We start from the raw sequence: 23524 nt of genomic DNA on the forward strand, positions 1-23524 counted from the left end.
GCCCTGTCACGTGCCACGTCCGATGTGAAATTCGCGGGAGAGCCTCCCATTAACCCGCACCCTCGCTCTCGGGCCCGAGTAGAGTAGTTGTACCCACTGTAGGTATTTAGGTCCAAATCCAAAACGTTTAAGGGTCTCCATCAGGAAGGGCCAGTGCACAGCGTCGAACGCCTTCTCCGCATCCAAGGAGAGGAACCAGTGGGGCTCACTTCTCTCAGAGACCTCTTGCAGCCAGTTGTGGGTGCGACGGAGATTGAGCTTGGTCGCCCTATCAGGGAGAAAGCCGGACTGGTCCATATGGACCAACTCAGTGATGACCTGTCTCAGGCGCCTAGCCAGAACTGTGGCCAGGATTTTCGTCTCTACATTTAGCAGGGAAATTGGGCGGTAGGAGGCGCAGTCATCTCTAGGCTTCCCCTCTTTGTAAATAGGCACAATAACGGCCAGTTCCAGGTCGGGAGGGAGACTCCCCGCCTGGAGGGCTCCTATAAAGAGGGCCCTCATGCGACGTTGCAGTAAATCGGCCGTTCGTTTAAAAAACTCAGCCGGGAAGCCGTTGGGACCCGGCGTTTTCCCTGGTTTCAGGGCCGCTATGGCTTCCGAGAGCTCCTCCAGCGTTAAGTCCGCCTCTAGGGCTACACTAGCTTCGGTGGACAGGGTAGGAACCTCCATGTCTCCCAAATAACGTTGGGCGTCCTCACTGTCGCCCAGTTCCCTGGCCCTATAGAAGTCCTCATAATATGTCGCGAAAGCCTCCGCTATGTCACCATCCGTGGTCGCCCTCCTGTCCCCCGCACACTTAATCTGATCTACCCATCTCGAGGCTCGCTCCTTCCTGCTCAGCCAAGCTAAAAGTTTGCCGGACTTGTCGCCCACATCATATAGCCTATGCAGTGTCGCCAATGCCCGAGTGCGTGCCTCGTCTGTGGCCAATTCCCGATATAGCCTCTGCGCGTCAAGCAGTCGTCTAAGGCTCGCCTCCTCCTTCTGCTGGAGGTGATTCGCCTCTAAGGTTAGGACATTTGCCTCAGTGTTCGCTATCTCGCCCTGCAGTGCCCTCCTGGCCTCTCCCAGCCTACTCTGGATGCGGTCCCGGAGGACCGGTTTCATCGCCTCCCAAAGAGTGACTCCGGAATCCACCGATCCCTCATTTTCGGCCATGTATACCCGTATGTCCGCCCGTATGCCCCCAAGTACTTCTGGCTGTTGGATGTCCCATGCCGTTAATCTCCACTGCGCCCGTCGTACTACCGTCTCCCGCCCCAGGTGTACATATAACGGGGAGTGATCTGAAATCCCTCTCGCCTTGTATTCCGCCAGGTCGCCCACCGCGATCTCTTGCCGGGCCACAAAGACATAGTCGAGCCTGGAGAAGACCTTATGGGCCCCTGAGTAGAATGAGTACGTCTCCTGTGCAGGATGGAGCCATCTCCAGACGTCAGTGAGGCCCATGGTGTGCATGAGGCGTGCCAGTGCCGTTGTGTGCTCCCCCATGTGTGACGACCCAGATCTATCGTGTGCGATGGACATCACGTCGTTGAAATCCCCACCTACCACTTGTGTTGTGTCCGCCGTGTCTAGCAGGATGGCGGTGATCGCCTTAAGTGTACGTGGTTGTAGCTTAGGGGGGGCGTATACAGACAGAATTGTGTATCTGCGTCTTTTCCACATCCCCTGAACACCCACATACGTGCCCTGTGTATCCAACCAGGTGCGAGTAACCGTGAAAGGCAGCGCCTTTTTTATAAGAATCGCGACCCCCCTGGAGTCTGAAGTGTAGCCTGCATGTGCCAGCACAGTATCTCCCTCTCGCTATGAACGCGCAGTTATTCCCTCTTAGGTGAGTTTCCTGTAGGAGGATAATGTCAGGTGTCAATCTCTTGAGGTAGGCGGTAACCAGACCCCTCTTAACTTTGGACCTCAGGCCATTTACATTCCAAGTGAGCACGGTTATCCCTGAATCATGTCTGCGTGTAGTATCTAGTGGGCTTGCCATATTTCAAAACAACGTCTCTTCCGAGCGGGAGCTCGGTATGGGAGAGACCCCCGGTGTGGGCTGGTATAGCTCTGCTGTTGTGTGACGAACTTCCCCCCCCTCTCCCCAACATGCTCAACAACCCCAACGTGGGGTAACACTGTAACCAAACCCCATCCCGCACCCCCCTCCCTCCCCTTCCAGTTGCATCCCAATCCGGGTCTCAACTATCCGTGGGAGAAGGCCTGTCGCCCTCCCACACATCCCACCCTCAATAAACAGTAACCAGTGTTAAGAACACCGAAAACATTAGTGGGGGTGTGCCAACTTGCTTGCTCCGCATCGCCGAGCCGCCATCTCTTCCCGCTCCCAGTATACCATAGTTCACGAGTGTGAGTCTTGTGTGTCCACATGTCCCTCCTGGCCTGTAGAGTCCTGTTCCAGTTGCCGGATTTCTTTGGCCAGAGGCTGCAACGAATCACTCCTTGTATCGTCCTCCTCCCTTCCGGATGCGCGGCCTTCCGATTCCTCCATATCTTCCTCTTCGGAGCGGATTCCATTTCTCAGGCTACCCATTCTCGAGCCCGCCACTGAGTCGGCACCCGGTGACGCCGATCTGCCTCGTCTCCTGTCCTGCAAGTTCCTCGTCCTGTATGGAGTCACCGGCGTCTTGTTCTGTGGCCTCCTCAGTCTTCGACGCTGTGGCTTCGGCCTCTCCCATGTCGGTCGTTAACGCAGTGACCGGTCAAGCGCTGTCCGGCCCGCCGCCTCCCTACTATTCAGGATAGGGCGCTCCTCAAGCCACTGCCATGCGTCGTCCGGGTGTGGAAAGAAGATAGCTTTGCCCTGATAGATGACCTTGAGCTTGGCCGGGAAGAGGAGCATATACTGGATGTTGAGGGATCTCAGTTTTGCTTTTACAGCGTCGAAGGAGCGGCACTGTGTTGAGACCTCCTGACTGTAGTCCGGGAAAATCATTATGGTGGTGTTTTCAAAGCGGATCTCGCCCATACCCCTGGCTTCTCGTAGGATCAGATCTCGATCGGCAAAGTTCAGAAATCGCGCTATGACCGGTCGTGGTCTCGCACCCTACGGTGGCTTGGCCAGAAGCGCCCTGTGTGCCCTTTCTATGATAAAGCACGAGGAGAATCGTGCCGTCGGGAAGGTCCTTTTGAGCCAGTCGAGGAGGAAGGCGGTCATGCTCCTTTCTTCAATCCCTTCTCTAAAGCCCACAAAGCGTAGGTTGTTCCGCCTTGACCTATTTTCGGCGTCGTCCACCTTCCACAGGAGTTGGCGGTGGGAGGCCTGGAGCTCTGCCATGTCCTTCTTAAGTTCAGAAACCGACTTCTCATTGTCCGTCAACCTCGACTCGGCCACCGTGACCCTGTCGGTCAAGTTTCGAAAGTCCTGGCGTAACAGCGTCACTTCGGACCCTACCTCCCCAATTTTGGTTTCCAGGGCCTCTCGTGAAGCTTGGATGTCCGTTCTAGACGCCTGTATGGCCTCCAGTAACATATCAGTGTCATTGCGTGCGCCAGAGTGCACTGGTTGTGGGTCCACCATAGGTCGCGGAGCAGCGAAATTGTCCATTGGGCCCTTGGTCGCCGTCTTGGGCATCGTTTCCTTCTTGCCCATACCTGCGTCGTCTAGAGGCCAGGAGCCTCTGAGATAGGTCCCCGTTCCCCTGCGCTACCGCTGTACTAGGACGTGTGTCCGAGGCAGAGGCAGAGCTGTGTAGCGCCCCGACTTCGCGGTTCCCTTGGGCAGCCTCTATTCGTGTTCTCTAGAGTCCCTGGGTCCGTGCACACTTCCCGTCCTGGGTGCGGGTAGCCGGGCGGTATTCCTCTATTCGTGTCTCGTGAGGGGCCTTCCCAGGGGGTCGTACCCCCCCAAGCCCGGGTCTCAGGGTGTAAGCACCGGTAACGTAGCGCCGTGGTCGGAGGTGTCGAGGTATCGACCTGCCGCTCCCTTTCCCATATGGGGTGCCGGTTTCTAGGACTGCAGGGCCTGTTCCACTTACTCCCGGTGGGCCTCCGTGTTCCTGCGTGGTTTGGGCGCCGTCCCCTCGGAGTGTTCTACTGTGTGGCCGCCATGCTGGTGAAGGCGTGTGGCACCTCCGATGCGTACCCTCGCTCCCGGTGATAGGCAGACCAGGTCTCGCCCTCGTGATGTGGGGCCCACCGTCTCTCCGCCTCTGGGGCTGGGGCCTGTTCGGCGATCACAGGAGGGGGGCCCGTGGTCGCCACTCTCCGAGCTTGGGGAGCCAGGGGCTATTCCTCAGCCCACGCCTCGTGCGTGTCTCCCCCGAGACCCCCACCGCCCCGGGCCGGATCACCAGATGTAGGCACAAGCGGTGCGGTGCTGGCGGCGTGAGGCCCGCGGGGACATCAAGTCGCTCCCGCTCCGGAGCGGGCCACAGGGCTTCCCGGGCAGTAGGAGCAAGCCGTCCCCCTCCGGGCAGGTCTCCGTGGTCTTCCGCGGCTCGAGAGCCGTCTCGCCGTGGTCCTTTAGTGCGCGGCCGCCATATTGGTAAAGGCGGGCGCCGCTGCCGAGGTTAACCCCAGGTTCAGGTGCCGGACAGGTGCGGTTCTCCTCACCTCGGTGGAAGGCTCACCGACGCTCCGTCTCTGGTTCCGGTCACAGATTCTGGAGGGCGGCGGGATCAATGGGGGGGATCTCGCCATTGTCATTTCTCCACCACCATGTCGGTCGCCATCTTGGGTAGGTGTTCGGTGGTCGTCGCTGTCCCGCTCCCGATACCCGGAGGAGACGGTGTGTGACCGTCCGCCCGGCGGCCGAGCACCTGGTCAAGCCTCCACCCGCCCGCGACAGCAATGTGCGGGAGCGCCGGCTCTCGGCGCGGGCCTTTCTCCCCGGGCGCCTAGGCCGCCAGCACGATCTCCGGGATGCAGAGGAGTCACCGTCATACACGCTGGCCAGGCGGGGCCGACTCCGTTTCAGGACTGCAGCAGCCTGTGGCCGGTGACCGGGCGTCAGTTCCCTACTTTTGGTGGCGTTTCTGGGTCTTGGGGGATAGTGAATGCCGGATAATTAGCTGGCTCGGCCGGAGCTCTGTTCAGGCACGTCTAGTCGGCCATGTTGCTGGCCACGCCCCCCCGATTATTACACAGTTTAACAGTTCAAAATGTATTAACCTGAGAAAGATGAAAGGTGGAGATGGCCCACCAGATTTTGAACTTGCTTTCTGAATGAGGAAGAGGAAGAAAGAGGAAGGGACATGTCATTGAAAGAGAGGGAGAGAAAAACTGGAGTACGCTTCAATAGAGAATTCTAGAATTAGTAATAATCAGCAGAGGCAAAAGACACCGAAAATAACATTCTGAAGTACCAACTTGATCTTGAGAATCACTCAACTTTTCATCGATCAGGATCCCTTTCAGGGCCTGTGAATACATGATAGCTGAAAACATATTTTAATCAAGGATGTCCCGCATTTCTACACTCATGTGGAGAATCGCATTATGCGCACAATGATTTAGCAGTCACTGTAGGCCCACCTGAGGAATTGCATACTTGGCTCTGAGTGATTGCAGTCCGCAACACACAGTGCTTAGCAGTCTACTCAAAACTAGTCTGTTTTTAACAGCGCTTGGTCAATTGCAAAAGATTTGTTTTTCTTCTGCAAAACGAGAAGGGGCTGCTGCGGAGCCAACACAAAGAATGCACGCACAGCAGGCAAAGATGTCCGGATGATATCACATTGATGGGTGTAGATAGGACTGGACTGCGCTGGCTTGTATTTTATTTTGTGCTTTGTCGTCCAAATTCACTCTTTTGAGCATAATAAAAAGTGGCAGCCGAATGATGTGCCACCACAACAGTGTAACCTACCTCCTTTACAACTTGGCTGTAAAGAAAAGCATCGCAGAGGTTTGGTACAGGTTTGCACAACACGCAAAGACAAATAACATACCCCAACGGAGCTCGAAGTGGAGCGACTGAAAAGAACAAGAACTGCACGAAATTGACAGCGACCGTGAGACAGGCAAATGTACACAAGCGCGGCCACGCTAATTAGAAACAGATGGCCCCAGCGAGCCGATGCTTGCTCCCGCAAGGTGGATGCCGGGGGGAGTCAACATTTGGAGACACAGGTGGGACATGTAGCAGCTCTTGGGCAATTGCGTGCTTTCTTTTCTGAAAGACAAACGCAAAGGCCATTAGTGTATTAAAAAAAAGTGCTAGGCTCGACCTAAAAAGCACTGCCAAAAAAATAGGTCTTGCCTTGTCGACTTACTGGCAAGAGTGAAAAAAGAAAGCAAGAAAGTGAGAAAAATGATATGGCCACTACAGGCGTGCGCAAGCGTCAACTCTTGCGCAGCAAAGACATGGTGTAGACCATTCCTTTTCTTCTGTTTAATAATATAAGATGGACAACATTAAGAACTGTAAATTTAAAAAAAAGAAGATTTTATTTTCATATCGCAGAGTGACCCTGAAGCAAATAGCAGCTGCCAAACCTAATGAAAATAATTTTAACTCCTGGGATGGGCAGGAGTGCAACAGAACAGTAGGATGGTTGGAGAGAAAGTCATGGGCGTGGTGGAAGCAGCACAATACGAGAGAGAGCAAGGAAGCACATGCACTCTCATGTAGTGCTTAATGATAAAAATAACAATTCTCTTAACTTAAGGAGTGGAAGGCCATTCAAAAGGATGTTAAGGAGGTTATGCTTAAGAGAAGGATAACCAAGAAGAGGAAGGCAAGCCAATGAATAAGAAGAAAACAAATGATTAACTATAAAGCCAACATATATAAGGAATGGGAGGGCTCTAAGCCAACTTACGTTTTGTCAGCAGACAGCTGAAATCGGTCTCGCTGGTGAGCCCTATAAAAAGGTGGAAGGCCACTTTAAGTGTAAATTGGAAAGTAACAGTGAAAGGAGATCAGCTCTGGCTGGGAAGTTTCAAGAACTTCCATATGCTGCAAACATTTCTGAATGGCCTGCTCTTGCGTGAATAAAGGAGTGATACTTTTTCAATACTTCCTACTCAAATACGTTTCACATGATCTCAAAATGATTTCACCCCACTTCAGCTTAATTCAAGTTTAGGTTAGTCACCTCAAAATGCACATAAACCACATGAAAAGTGCAGATCGCATCACTGTAAATTAACACACACCTTGAGAACGCTTTAAAATCATTACTGAGTGAAGGCTTGGCCACTTCCATTGGCTCCTCTCAACGTACATCTGCTGTTTAACCATAAAACAAGACAATGTTCACTTACGCTGTAAAATCTGCAGCTGCTGTGGCCGCTTTAGAAGCATCCTTATTTAATGTGGCACCCCAGACAGCACCCTTGTGACCAAGAAAAGTACCAATCCAGTCCCCTGTGTCGCCCTGACGAAGCATTGGTTTGCCATCTGTAACAAAATTAAGACAGTTAAAACCATACTGATGTACAAGTTTTTAGAACACACTAGTATGTAGACATTAATAATCCAGTATCCTGAAATGAATTGCAATTTCTTCAGACTTTTATTATGATGTACTCTATATAGTAGCACACTGTGACAAAACGCACTTGAAAGTTATCTTCTTATGATTGCTTCCGAAGTTTGGAAAGCAGGAAGCAACTGAGTTGGTAACCCACCACTTTTTTCACTGCTTCCTCTTACTGTAATAGGAGTATGCAAGACAAAACACCCTTCTGGCTACAATGAATGGCGATGGTGGGAATCAAAGCAGATATCTGTTGTGAGTCACTTGACCATGTCCACATAAAAGGCCGACTTTCAAGGCATCATCTTTAATGATAGAGACTGGGGCAATTTCAAGTATTCGCAGCAGTCCAAGTGAAGCCGAAACTATGAAAACCCTCTGCTGGCTGCCAAAGTATTCACCAAGCACAAAGTATTGAGACTATGCTAATTCACAAATAAAGTAGGGGGAAAAGGGCTTTTTAACTATCTCGGGGGAGGGTGCATAAAACGGCACTGGCACATCTCTAGTAAAAAAGCAGTGCAATGCAATATTAAAGGTTTATGGTCCTAAATAAGCATTATTTCAAGGGGTGGCTTTACAAGAGGGGGATAGTGATCGCTTGGACCAGAACTGTACAATTTGGTCTATTTCCGTGCATTACCATAACTGTAGCCTCAATCCCTACAGTAAACAAACAGGCACATCTAAGCGATACAACTGGATACTTCATATACAGAGATTTTTAAACTACCCCTCATTCAAATAACAGACTAACACAGTTTGTGTTCACTTGTATGTGCTATGTAAAAAGCTTCTTCAGTTTTAACTATGTTTTTGGATCTTACTCAATCCTAGTAAAACAGAGCATCACTCTTTTAGAAAACAATTTTCTCCAGTAGATTCTGGGTTCACATTTACAGGCAGGCATAAAGGAGGAGGATGTGCTAGACTTGAGACCCATCCCCATAAATGTGGCCTTGAAGGCACAGTAGTTCCTCTTCCAGGACAGCACACCTCTCTCCAATGTACTCTTAACAGCTCTGATGCCATAATGAAGTACGTGCATGCACATTGCTCAAAGGGGCATTCGGAATAGACCCTTGCAGTGTGTATACATAAAATGAAAATGAATAATATGATATTGAGCAACAAAAATGCGAGCATGCATTTAGCAGCCTTATATTAAGGGCAAGAAAGGGAAAGACCCCTCACAGTTAATCAAGAAATAGTTGGTTTTTTTCCTCATGAAAAGGACAGAACACTCACCCACTACCAGTGGCACGTTTCATCAGGTTCCTCTTCACAACAACGGGAATCCTGGCACGTGGTATTAGCCATAATGAATCACTGGTGTCAACGTCAGACCAATTAATCTCAAAAACTTGCAGTGGTTACAAATCTTACCACTCACAATGAAAACCTCTGCCCCACAACCCACTGATGGTGCTTGCTGTATCTTCAGCGTGCTTCCTAAGGGTCTTGAAGCCGGCTTGGGCAAAACAATGAAATGGCATCATAATAACTTATGACCTGGTTTGTATTTCTAGAGGTGGTAGCTGCTATTGGGTTAGGGTGAACCAGTTACCGCGTTATGCAACTGTATCACCTACCGTTGTCGAAGGAACAGTATAACCATAGCCAGTGTCCCATTATGGGTTGCTGTGCGTTGACTATACTATTACTACTATTTAACATAAAGTTAAAATGTGCCAATATGTGTACATATTATCCAGTACCTTTAGATTAGTTATCAACAGTAGGTCAGAAAATGCACTAGTATTGGTGCAACTGGGTGGGTGGGGGACTACTGACCGGTTTAAGTGGAAACCCTCTAAAAATCGTTTTGGATTTCAATGATTTAGGTGTAGAATGAGTTGAGACATGAATGGTTAGCTACACGTTAAGAGAAAGTAATAATAGTGTATATATTTGTTCTGATAATCAGAAATTATTGGCCTGCTTGGCGATTTAGCCACATCTTTATGTATTTATGGTATGAAATATACAACAGGCATCAAAGGATGGTCATTTTTTTAAACTTGAACTCCTCTGCAATTAACAGCCCTGCGCTCTTCCATGCCAGTAGACTGGTGTAAAAAAAAAAAATGTCCACCAGGTCTGGACAATTGGATATATATATATATATTCACTGAAAAAACCATAGGTTATAGACCATATATAGTTAGGAATTAGCATTTAAAAAACCTTATTTTACTCACACAAAACCATTGAAATTCCATATATAGTTAGTTGCACTAACTATATATCGCGCACCTGCAATCCACTGCTGATGATGTCACATATTACATCATTCATGACATGGTCAGTGACATCACTGATGACATCACTGATGACATCTCAAATGACATCACTGATGACATCACTGATGACATCTCATTTGACATCAATGACCACATCACTGATGATATCATTCATGTGACAATACAATGCATCTCCTCACATTTTAATATAACCTCTGTTTCACCCAGTGTTAAATACAGAATATAATTTTTGAAACCATTGACACACCAATACTAGTTACTACATACGCACTCACTGATTCCTACGTCTACACACACCTTCACTCATTCACCCATACTATCATTCATACATACAATCACTCATCTTTACAACACTATCATATGCACTCATACACCTATACAGACACTCACAGTCTGCCACTCATCCATGGAGTTACTCACACACCTAGTCAGTCCTGTAAAGAATCAATGACACTTCCATTTTCTTGTCTATACAGTTAAACATAGAGCACCTTACATTTTCAAACATATACTAACACATACTTACCTTGTTATACAATCATTGATACAAGTACACATTGATCTGCACAGAGTCACACACCTCCCAGCCAGCCACACACACACTCAGTCTCCCATACAAATACTTGGACAATCAATCAGTAACCCATATAGTTAATCATATAGCTACTGATCAAAACATGCAGCAGTTTACAGAACAACAGACATAATGATGCACAAATTAAGACACTTTAGTCACTAACCCATGCACTCAGTGAGACACATTTAATCACTCACTCATGCATTCAGTCATGCACCTACTAAATCCTTTGTCCAGACACTTATACTTCCACTCATTCTTCAATATGTAAGACACATTTTAACTTTACAGAAACATACAGTCACTGGATGTTGTCATCAGTGATGTCATCAGTGATGTCATTTGAGATGTCATCAGTGATGTCATCAGTGATGTCACTGACCATGTCATGAATGATGTAATATGTGACATCATCAGCAGTGGATTGCAGGTGCGCGATATATAGTTAGTGCAACTAACTATATATGGAATTTCAATGGTTTTGTGTGAGTAAAATAAGGTTTTTTAAATGCTAATTCCTAACTATATATGGTCTATAACCTATGGTTTTTTCAGTGAATTTTCAAGGTTTTGTAAATGCTAATTCCTAACTATATATGGTCTATAACCTATGGTTTTTTCAGTGAATTTCAATGGTTTTTTAATAGCAAATATCATAAGCTGTCGAATGTCAAGTACGTGGTAAGTGAAAACATTTTCGTGTTTATGCACACTGATCTGCTTTGAATGGTGCCCCCCCCCCCTCATTTCTATTAGGAGTACTCTCTCTTTGCAGATAGTGAAAGGTAGTTAACGCAGGTCTTTGCCCCCATTGTAATCCGTCGTGCCTGCTTCTCTCTCCATTTGATTCATTGTTATCCAAGTATTTACTGTTTTAGAATTAGTTCTCTTTGGTTCATTCTCTATTTACAAACAAACACAGAGTCGCAATACTCTGTTTAGTCTTTGCAGATAACGAAAAATCGTGTAAAAAAAAAGAAAAGGAATCGAGCAAAATCAGTAGGCCACTAATGGGATCTCTTTTTGACCTCGCTAAAATAGAAACATTAGGAACAACCCCTCATGACAAATACAAAACTAGTGAGATGAACTGAACTCCACACAATGATGGCTGCAAAACAGCTCTGCTCCGCCACCCACCCCGCCCAAAATAACGATAAAGAACGGCTGCCATGATTGGTTGCGGAATGACCACGACGGAGCTACGAAATGGTGCTGCTCTCATGCTAACCCCAGCTTCAGTCTGAAACATCCAGAAACACTGTAGACTACCAATTCGATCAGTTCCGGTAGCGCCCCAATGTAACCCGGTAGAGAAGAACTAGCCCTCCCCTCTTTGACTGATGGTTCTTGTTGCCTGTCCCTTCTGTTGTCATTTAACAGAACTATTTAGCCTGCTGAAAGGGGTTGTGTTCCGACCGCTGGTTGGTGGAGACATTTTGACTATATTCTGTACCTGCGTTGTCGCGTAATGCGTCATATGACGCGCCGCGTTAGCGCATCCGGAAGTCATCCGGGGCGCGCAGCGCGTAACGTAAGCATAACAAGTCATGTGACTTGTTAATAAAACTTTTCATTGGTTCATTTTACTTTTCTTATTGTAATGATGAAAGGCTTGATCATATGACCTAAAAATTACGCTTTTCATTACTTCCGAACATTATTTTTTCTTAAATATATGTTATAATGTTCCAGGCTAATGTACTTTCCCGGAAATTTTACAACTGTCCTGCAAGTAAAATATATTCTTTTTTCGAGAAAAAGAGCGTTTCTTCGTCCCATGACGGAGCCGTTGAGCAAAAGAGGGTCGACCTGCTGTCTTAGTCGCCGATACGCCTGAATATGAGATTCTTATCGATCACTTTATGTTGCAGGAATAGAAAACACAACAGCCCTTGACCATTTATCTTTACTGCGTTCCTTCGTATTATACCTTTTACCCTTCATGTAATTGGTCTGCTTTATTTCACTTGCCTTTTAATGATTCTAAAACAGTGACTATTATTAAAAACTTTACCAATGTATATACTACTACCATGTTTTCTTTTAAAAACCTTTATTGTGAAAATTTCATTATACAAATACGAGCCTATAACCACGTGGGCCGGCCACGGAGCAAACTGTAATCGTATATGATAAATAGACATTTACACTGTAGAGGAACGTAACGGGCGGGCCATTAGGTTGCAAGAACTAAGGTGTCTAACAGTTACGGAATCGGTGGACGTACATTTTATAATTAAAATACGACAGGGCCAGTTACAATAAAATTATCTAGATATACATTTGCGGGCAAGTACCATGGGTGACGTTAATTCGAACTTTCAACAGTACAGTAATCAATAACACATCAGAACTTAATATCAATAGGCATGTCGAAATATTCAATCAATTCTCGTCCCCGCCCGCCATGTGCTTCAAAACTGCATACGTATCTCGTGATTTCAAGGTTCTGCAACCAGTACACAACAAGGAGTTACGAGTCCCATTTATTCTGGCGCCATTTTGGGCGAGGACGGGCAGGTCCAGGATATAGTCAAAATGTCTCTACCAACCATCGACTATGATGATGTTCATATGCTGTATTTATTAGAGTAACACTCAGATGTCCACATGAAATAAATTTGCCACAATCTAAACATGTCATTTTAATCTTTCCAAAGTTCTTCTAAATATTTGGGACCGTTTCCCTTGCCTCTGAAGCTCTCAGTGCCACTTCTTTGATGAATGTACTAGCAGGTCAGGGGTTCTCCTCCAAATCTCTCTTTTATGCAGCACTATAATTAATTGTTGCCACCTCTCCATATGACGATGCATGGTATAGTTACCACAACTATATTTTTTTTCGGTTCCTCTAGAGAGTTCATCGTGGCAGATGAAGCGTGTAACGTACCGGGCATTTACCTTTTTTTGCATGTACAGGAAAGGAAAAAAAAATCGAGCGTCCGAGTTCTAAGGTGTCCCAGGGCCATTTTAGTGGACCAGGCCCAAATCCAAAGAACAGGCCGCCATTTTGAGAGTCCTGTTGCAGCCGCCTGTCGCTGTAGCATCAAGAGCAGCCGAAACTCAGCTGAATGGCAACTGAAACGGTAAAGGGGCGCCCCACTACAGCAGACGAGCCAGGCCCAAATCCAAAGAACTGCTATCTCACAGGCTAATGGGGCGACCCACGCCGAGTTTCAGCATTGTAGGATGACCACACAAGTACAGCAACTTGCTAGACATCACCTCGGTGCCATCCGGATCTCGGCACCCCACTGCAGATGAAGTGCCTCTCAACTATGAAACCACCACGGTGACATCCGGATCTTGGCGCGTTGTGCTGCCTTCGGCCTATTCGCACATCGGTCCGCTACTGACGCCATCTCACAGGCTAATGGGGCGACCCACGCCGAGTTTCAGCATTGTAGGATGACCACACCAGTACAGCAACTTGCTAGACATCACCTCGGTGCCATCCGGATCTCGGCGCCCCACTGCAGATGAAGTGCCTCTCAACTATGAAACCACCACGGTGACATCCGGATCTTGGCGCGTTGTGCTGCCTTCGGCCTATTCGCACATCGGTCCGCTACTGACGCCATCTCACAGGCTAATGGGGCGACCCACGCCGAGTTTCAGCATTGTAGGATGACCACACCAGTACAGCAACTTGCTAGACATCACCTCGGTGCCATCCGGATCTCGGCGCCCCACTGCAGATGAAGTGCCTCTCAACTATGAAACCACCACGGTGACATCCAGATCTTGGCGCGTTGTGCTGCCTTCGGCCTATTCGCACATCGGTCCGCTACTGACGCCATCTCACAGGCTAATGGGGTGACCCACGCCGAGTTTCAGCATTGTAGGATGACCACACCAACTTGCTAGACATCACCTCAGTGCCATCCGAATCTTGGCATCTCAACGCCTAGTGGTATCTTCCATACAAAAAATATTGTTACGCTGCCTTTGGCCCCATTCGCACACCAGTCCGCAACTTAGACATCACCTCGGTGCCATCCGGATCTTGGCATCTCAGCGCCTTGTAGTGTCAGTCAGAAAATATTGTTGTGCTGCCTTCGGCCTATTCGCACATCGGTCCGCTACTGACGCCATCTCACAGGCCAACGGGGCGCCCCACGCCGACTTTCAGCATTGTAGGATGGCCACACCAGTACCACAACTTGCAAGACACCACCTCGGTGCCATCCGGATCTTGGCATCTCAGCGCCTTGTGGTCTCTTCTACACCGGAAATATAGTAGAAAATATTGTTGCGCTGCCTTTGGCCCCATTCACACATCAGTCCGCTACTGACACCATCTCACAGGCCAACGGGGCGCCCCACGCCGACTTTCAACATTGTAGGATGGCCACAGAAGTGCGACAACTTACTAGACACCACCTCGGTGCCATCCGGATCTTGGCGCGTTGTGCTGCCTTCGGCCTATTCGCACATCGGTCCGCTACTGACGCAAACTCACAGGCCAACGGGGCGCCCCACGCCGACTTTCAGCATTGTAGGATGGCCACACCAGTGCGGCAACTTCCTACACACCACCTCGGTGCCATCCGGATCTTGGCGCGTAGTGAAGCTGCAGCAGCTGCAAATAAGCTTCAGACAGTGTTACAACCGCTGCTCAGAACTCTCAACTATGACACCACCTCCATGCCATCCGGATCTTGGCGCGTTGTATTGCCTTCGGCCTATTCGCACATCGGTCCGCTACTGACGCCGCCTCACGTGCCAACGTATTTTCTCCGCATTTTATACCCTATGCCGCATAACAGGTCATGTGACTTGTTTATAAAACTTTTCATTGGTTCATTTTACTTTTGGTTTCCTAATGATGGAAGGCTTGATCATATGACCTAAAAACAACACTTTTCATTGGATGAAAACTTTTTTTTCCCCCCAAACGATGAAAGCCCCACCTTGTTTCTGGATGTTTCAGACTGAAGCTGGCGTCACCATGAGAGCACCACCATCTCGTAGCTCCGTCGTGGTCATTCCGCGAGCAATCATGGCAGCCGCTCCCCACCAGAAGCCTGCAGGAGTCGGGGCCCCCAAAACTTTTGATGAATTCTCAAGGCGGAGGGGACGCTTTCGAGAATGGGGTCCAAGACCTAGCAGACAAGCGTCCGATTTCCAAGGTGTCCCAGGGCCATTTCAGTGGACCAGGCCCAAAAAGGAAACAGCCTGCCGCCATTTTGAGAGTCCTGTGGCAGCCGCCTATCGCTGCACCGCAAGAGTGGGCGCAACTCAGCTGAATGGCGGATTTTGACACAGTGGACCAAAAGCGGACGGAATGGCAACTGAAACGGTAAAGGGGCGCCCCACTACAACAGACGAGACTCCACCTGGAGAGGCCCGTTCACGCCGCCTCCCCCGGGGCGCTCCACGCCGTTATTCGGAGCAGCATTGTAGGATACCAAAACCAGTGCGGCAACTTACTGGACATCACCTTGGTGCCATCGTTCTGCTGCCTTGGAACTATTCGCACAACAGTTTGCTACTGATGACCCACCCCCCGCGACGCCCCACGCCGTTATTTGCTGGGTGGCAACTTACTAGACATCACTTTTGTGTCATCTAGATTTCGGCGCGTTCTGCTGCCTTGGAACTATTCGCACAACAGTTTGCTACTGATCACCCACCCCCCGCGACGCCCCACGCCGGAAATCTGGACGTTGTGCTGCGTTGGGACTATTCGCACAGCCGACCGCTACTTCGTTGTTTTTCTCTAAAAATGTTTATATGTTATTACTATTTTTGTTTTCTTGTATATATTTATAAATTATTAAAGTTTTATAATCTTACTACTTTGTCGGAGTGCTATATATTTTTAATGTGACACATAATTGTAAAAACTTTGATGTACAAAGAGTCATCCCTGGAATCTTCCGCTTCACGCTCGGTCCCCTCCCCAATCACAATACAGAATGGTTTTCAGATAATAGCAACGCTTCTGCTGTGACGGATCTCATCGAGTGTGGGCCTTGATCTACTATAACTCCTTTGAAGACGGGTGATTCTTTACAGCTGTGGCCATAAACTACATCTGCAGGGCTAGCTGATAGCCTAGGACCGGCCTGCACAATCGGACACAGAGGAAAAGGAGTGTCAGAGGGTGCGGTAGTGAATAGGGCGAAAGGGAGGTGTCGGGCGGGCACAGGGTGTGATTCTCAGGGAAGAACAGCGCAGATGGGGGGAGGTTTATTACCCATGCATAAAACAGAGAGCGGGGGTGACCACTGCCTGGGGGAGATGCTTGCGAGGGTGGGGAGCCATGCTAAGGATCGACAGCGTTCACAGAGTGGATCTGGTCAAGGCATCTAAAATGGCTGCCGTGCACGACAAAAGTGTGGCATTTGAAAAAAGACAAGATGGCGCACACAATGTTTTTCAACAATTCCTGATTTCCTTCGAATCGAACGTTAACAGACGTTGGGGCATATTACCAAAGTTAAGCGATATTTATCCCTAACGATGCATTGCAAAGATTTTTTTACCGTCAGAAATTATCGCAGATAAACCTTGCTATTATCAAGGTTTATCGCAAATACGATAAAAAACGAGCGCAATGCATTAATGTCGCTGAAAACTCCGCGATATTCATGCATTACCGAGCTAATGCTCTTAGCCATGTTATCCACCTCCCATTGGATAACATGGCTAAGAACTGCTCAGGGCAGCTGTTACTTTTTGGAGATATTCGCGCTTATCTCGAATATTTCCAAAAGTTGATAATAGGAGATAGCGATGTTAGCGACTGTTTCCAGTCGCTAACATCTTGGCATGCCCACTTTGCATGTCATTAGTGATAAATATCACTCACATGCAAAGTGGGACCCAAGATGGTCGCTATCTCCTACTAGCCGTCGCTAACTGGTGTTAGCAACAGCTAGGTAATACACATATAATTTTATCTCCGCGAAGCGGAGCGCTGTTACAGATATATATCTTGTTTTTGAACGTTAATTTCTCAAAATGCACTGAAGCACATATATTGAGACATAGCAAAGGCACATCGGGCTACCAGTCCCTAATATTTTACCAAGTTTCGTGCAAATCCATTCAGCCGTTCGATTATTATTATTATTATTTTTTTTTGCCCCGCGGGGCCCTTTTAAAACCTCCACATCAAACCTAGGGGGTCAGCGAGGATCTACTATGCCCCCTTATGGTCATCAGCCGTTCGATTATTATTATTATTTTTTTTTTTGCCCCGCGGGGCCCTTTTAAAACCTCCACATCAAACCTAGGGGGTCAGCGAGGATCTACTATGCCCCCTTATGGTCATTTGCCCCTTCGCTTTGGCCTCCTCTTGTCTCTCGATCCTACCGAGAGACAAGATGGCGGCCGCTACGTACTGTTTGGAATGTTTACAGACACCGGAGAGCCAATCAGCTTCGCTTCGCAAAGCTCCGTAACGCGAAAAGTACGCGAAGCGGTGCGCTGTTACAGATATATATCTTTTTTTGAACGTTAATTTCTCAAAATCCACTGAAGCACATATATTGAGACCTAGCAAAGGCACATCGGGCTACCAGTCCCTACAATTTTGCCAAGTTTCGTGCAAATCCATTCAGCCGTTCGATTATTATTATTATTATTTTTTTTTGCCCCGCGGGGCCCTTTTAAAACCTCCACATCAAACCTAGGGGGTCAGCGAGGATCTACTATGCCCCCTTATAGTTATTTCCCCCTTTGTTTTGACCTCCTCTTGTCTCTCGATCCTACCGAGAGACAAGATGGCGGCCGCTACGGACTGTTTGGAATGTTGACAGACGCCGGAGAACCAATCAGCTTCGCTTCACAAAGCTCCGTTGCGCGAAAAGTACGCGTCCTGGGACGCTGCCCGGTCCGCTGTTACAGATATATATCTTTTTTTAAACGTTAATTTCTCAAAATCCACTGGAGCACATATATTGAGACCTACAAAAGGCACATCGGGCTACCAGTCCCTACAATTTTGCCAAGTTTCGTGCAAATCCATTCAGCCGTTCGGGCTAAAAGTGAGGCCAACCGCCCTATGGAAAACTCAATGTTAAAAACACGTTTTGGGACCCCCCTTTTTTCTCGACCCCCCCCTGGACGAAACCCCCCCCAATTTTCAGGGGCTGCTCAGAAACAAAATGTGCCATTTTCCTGAAAATTTCAGCCAATTCCGTCCACAAACGGCAAAGTTATTAGACATAGAATTTTCAAAAATCCCATAGAGAAAAAATCCTAACTATATATACCTACTGGCGACCGCCAGTAGGTAATATATATATATATATATATATATATATATATATATATATATATATATATATATATATATATATATATATATACATATACATATACATACACACACACACTCTGGCAGTGGTATAAATATGACTAATTTTAAAGTCACGGCCATACAAGCAGGCCACTATACGAGGGTCACTTAAGCCCCATTTATCTAATGGCAAATGTTTTGTTCAACTTGGATACCCCTATTGCTACCAGGGAATGACCAGTGAGATGGTGGGCGGTTACTGCTAGTCTAAACGTGTGAGGCTATGTCCTACCACACAGATTAACCTCCTCCCAATTGTTAGTACAAAGGTCTCCTAGATGTAGAGTTACTATCTCACTGGAAGGCTCAAAAGCAAGCACCATGATCATATTTAAAATATTCTTGGTATACTGAAGATGTGATGACATTTTCAGCATCTCAGGTCTGAAGCAAAAATAAATAAATGAATCCCTACTTTGTGATGAGGTTTAATGACTGATCTAATGAAGACACCATTGGTCTGGTAGGGGGGGAGGTAGGGTTCCTTTGTGAGTATTCAGGACAACGCAGAAATAGGACATCAAGCCACCTACAACATGCTCACACTAAACACAACCACATCAACGCAAGAGAATACAAGTAAAAATAAACCCCCAAACACAACCATTGGAAACTGGGATAGAAGGACAAATTATTTCAGAATTGATTTGCCTGTTTTAGCTAGCTGCAATGTCTGGCATGGTGAAGAGTAGGAGTCTTATCTCAGCTGGAACAATTGGTCATGTGGCTCTTGTATAGGTGGATTAATTGATCTAGTGTCATCAATGAGTGGTTGGTATAAGAGTTTAGAAATGTGTTTCAGTTGGTGTATGTTGATGTTGCCAGATTTCAGTTTGTAGTGAAGACAATTCCAGCTTGTTGATTGCCTTTAAATATTGGACAGTGAAGACTATTAGCGAAAACACCCTGAGGAATTGTTTAGTTGGCAGTATTCTCAGCATAGTTTGCATGAACTCCAGCAACCTTTTAAAGACAACGCTGTGTGATCTGCATGATCCCTTTAATCCAATCCTGCAGATTGAGGGAGTTAATTGACTGTAAGCAGATGTGATAATATAGGCTCTTGGACCAAGACAGATCAGTTGGTTGAAGGATTTTGTACATGCTGAAGTCTGCACCTTAAGAAAGGTTAGCCATAAGCAGACGGCACTGCCATAATGAAGGTGGTACAGTGTCCTGGCCACTACACTGTGGATTTCTGGGGAAAATTAAGATAGGGAATGTTTCCATTGGGGCTGTTGTGAGGGGGGGGTGACCGCTGTCAAGGTCACCTGTTTTGGACAAGTTTCTGGAGTATTAACTCGATGTACGTAGTTCTCATTTGTATGGCACATTGTTTTTTTTCAAACAGGTAAACAGCTGTGTATTGGGGCGGTGGGCAGGTGTGATGTGAAAAGTATCTTATAAGGAAAAAACCAGAATTAGTGACTGAGAAATTAACTTTTTTCTATCTTAGAATATTTGCGGTATACATACTTTTATGTTGTCACTGCTTGTCCTCCTTGTGCAGGGTTTACGTTTGAAACAGTTCATTTATTCTCTTTTGCATTATGACCCTGCCTGCGAGTCCCCATGCAGTTCTAGAGCCTTGTGGTCAGTCGGTTGACTGCAGACCTGGACTGGATGGGAGCTCACCTTCGTAGGTCTTCTTTCTGCTAATAAATGTCTCTACTACTCACCAAAGCCTGCGTAGGATTTTTTGTGCCTCCACGCCACAATATTTTTAGGATTGGTTGGCGGAAATAGATGAGAATGAGTTCAAGAGCTGGTTTTATGGGACGAATGGCTGAACTACTTCAAATGTATATATTGACTTCGTTTTTGTAATAAGATGATCTGTAGCCGAGTGGTATAGATTGAAGATAGTTTATTGATAGGTTTTCAAGGTTAAATCAGGTAATCATTTAAGTATCATTCAAGTCTCTCCTAAGCCCCACCAGGAGTAGCTCTCCTGCTACTCAGCCCTCTCTTCCAACTGTCATCCATCCACCAGGCACACCACACATTCCATATTACCTCACACACTCAACATTCTACCATTCACCCAGGTAGGCTGAGTAGCAAGACAGGTTAATGGAAAAGGCACATGTCATCTAAACCAGGATACTACAGTTTTCGCCTCCTATGGTTCTGTATGCTATATTCTTGCATCAAGTTAAGTTGGCTGAAGACTATTTTCTGCAGGAAGGAATATGGGTTTAACTTTGCGCAATAAAGCTCTGTAGGGCCTGATCTGTTACTTGTAAGTGCATTGGTGTTCAAAATTTTCTTACAAGCAATTTGGTGGTAGCTCTGGTAAAAGGTAAATCATATGCATTTTGTTCTGGTGGAGGTGTCACCAAATGAGATGGTTAACCAGACCTAGAATGTTTTAAGGAGATGCGATAAGCATACAAATTCAAGAAAAGTAGGAGGGACTCAATGATGTGGGTTCATTAACCTATTTTAAATGTTCTTCCATGGCCAGCGGCATTGTTTTTAGGCAAGGGGTGAGACGTTTGTTACAGGTATGTATGTGCGGGTGTGCATACACCATGGGAAAACCGCAGCCCTATCTGGAGCAAGCTCTGACAGTCCTGGCTCGGGGAAGAATCACCTACATGAGACTTCTCGCTTTGCCCATCAGTGGTTTGCCGACTCTGCAATTACCACCGTGAATCTTGGCTCCATCTGTTGTGCTGTTGCCCAAAGTTAAGTCAGTGAGCGGCAGGGCTTGGTTCTCCCCACCTGTAGGTTGCTTGGCCTACAAAGTTGCAGGGAAGTTTCCGACCTGTGCTTCTCTACTAAAACACCTCAAATTGCGGCCCGACCATGGAAATTCACAGACGCAATCCGAGCCAAACTGTAAGTGAAAACCAAATTATAACAATACTCAGTCAGCCATCAAGCAAGAGAGACTATGATTAAACTTTTCCTTAAGTCCAACGTACAACACCTTACTGCTAGATAGGACAATAATCCTAATAGCCATTTTTATTTTAAATCTTTTTTAAAAGACTCATTCTTATTGGGTGAGATTTTAAACCAGTTTTTGTTTCATTGATAGAATGTTTGTAACAATTTTAATTAATTGAACAATAAAGATTCATTCAAATACAAAATGAGGACTGAATTGCCGTACTGTGAGGTGTGAAGGAGTTGAGAGTATAGGGAAGATTACAGTGAGAAAGCACTTTATAAGAAAAAAATGTTGACTGGGGCTTTTGCTATGCCGCTTGATTGGTCTATTCAGTAACTGGTAAGTGTCAAGTCATTTCGAAGTTGACAGCGTGCTTTATTTTCAGCTGGTCAACTCACCTTTTGAAGTCAGCAGGTATAGTGAGATGGTCTATTTGAGGACTGATAAGGGGGTGACTTTTAGAAAGTGTTAGCAAAAGTTGACCTGAACCCTATATACCTGCATTTAAAGGGCAATTAGTGTGTGACAACTGGCACAGATTTGCTGTTGTACAAATGTTTGAGTGAGAGTACTTTTACAGTAGAAACACGGCTAGAGTGCATAAGGTTCTGATGTTAAGTGCCCATGCAAACAGGTGGAAAAAATACCTCAAAAACGGCATGTGCCCAATATACTACTAGAGTTCTGGTCTAAATGAGCCTATTTAATTCTAGACCTTGCACTCAAAATCTGTGTTGAGTCGGCGTCTTTCAGAATATATATCCAAAGCTGTACATTCCCTCACTCTGTTTTAGTCTTCGGGGATCCAGAGTTAAACAAGCACTTCAGTTTTTAACGTACATGTTGTAATCTATACTTGGTACGCCCCTTCCCCCCTATGCCCTCCTTCCCCCTGGTATGTGCCAGACAGAAATGCATGAATATTCCACAGCTGACTCCAGCTGACTGGAACCTGTGATGGTGTATGCAAGCAATAAAGAAGACTTCTACAATCTCAGTGTGCGTCTTTACTTTGCAACACTGGCGACAAACAACCGTGTGGGGACGGACAGCAACCATCACCCCCAATGAATACTCCAGGACAGCTCATGATGAGTGAAAATAGAAGTAGTGAGTACTGACTTACCTGGGAACTTGAAATTACTGAGCCGAAATATCCAAGGAAGACCATTGTTGCAGGGAGGCTATTGCTGAAGTTTGTGCCATGCTGCCAGTGGGTCTGTGGAGTATATGGTCGCTGCACCTCTGAGGGGAGGGATTTGACTGTGTATGTATTAGCCGCGGACCAGGCATAGTTCCCTCATAATTTAAAGCTGTATAAGCGGCCTTTGGAACCCAACCCGGGTCTTGCAGCGTCATTGGACCCGTATGCTGTCAAACATGGAGGTGAAGGGCAGCAATGGATGGACTGGCAGGTGGACCTGGTGTTGCCTCAGAAGTTAAGTCGGCGCAGGCATAGGCGCAAATGCGGGAGGACAAAGCAGTAAACTAGCATTACCTCATTTAAAAATAGAGAGACGGTGGGTGCTTGCGCTACGTCCTTTGCCAAGTGAATGCTCGGTACAATCATTCAGTCAAGTCCCGTAGCACTGCAGAGTCAGCAAGGTGTGGTCTTAATGCTGGGCTGTTGGAGGTGCGCAGCGGATCGGGGAATCACGGAGAATACGTCGATCGAAGAATCGTGCCCTCAGTCCTTGCCTCAGCGCTCCAGCTTCCGCGTCTGCGCGCCGCCTTCGTTAGGCGGAGCAGCGGGCGGGCTTACAGAGGCGTCCTTCCTGCCGGGAGGAGATTGAAGTTAACCCATTCCTCCTCAGCAGTGTGACTCTACACTAGTTTTGGCAAAAGCACGCTTTGTACTTCATGTGAACCCTAAACGCTGACTAGGACACTACACTAAATTTTTTTTTTTTTTGGAGTAGCTGTTAACTCTCTTCACCCAGTTGCAGGCTATTGGGACTAAATATTGAATTAACTTTCAGCCTGTTCCACTTACCAACGCTGACAGGCACAGCTTACAAAGAATTTGGT

General features: G+C 47.0%; 1 protein-coding gene across 1 annotated transcript in view; it reads right to left on the minus strand.

The window, feature by feature from the left end:
• The window catches only part of STRAP (serine/threonine kinase receptor associated protein), a 184429-nt gene that overhangs the window by 153298 nt on the left and 7607 nt on the right, over positions 1 to 23524 (minus strand). The window contains exon 2 of the mRNA XM_078674028.1: positions 7228 to 7363. Within this exon, the coding sequence (XP_078530154.1) occupies positions 7228 to 7363 (136 nt within the window). The remainder of the gene's footprint in view (positions 1 to 7227; positions 7364 to 23524) is intronic.

Source organism: Lissotriton helveticus, chromosome 1_1 (genome assembly GCF_964261635.1).
Source record: "Lissotriton helveticus chromosome 1_1, aLisHel1.1, whole genome shotgun sequence".
NCBI classification, from domain to species: domain Eukaryota; kingdom Metazoa; phylum Chordata; class Amphibia; order Caudata; family Salamandridae; genus Lissotriton; species Lissotriton helveticus.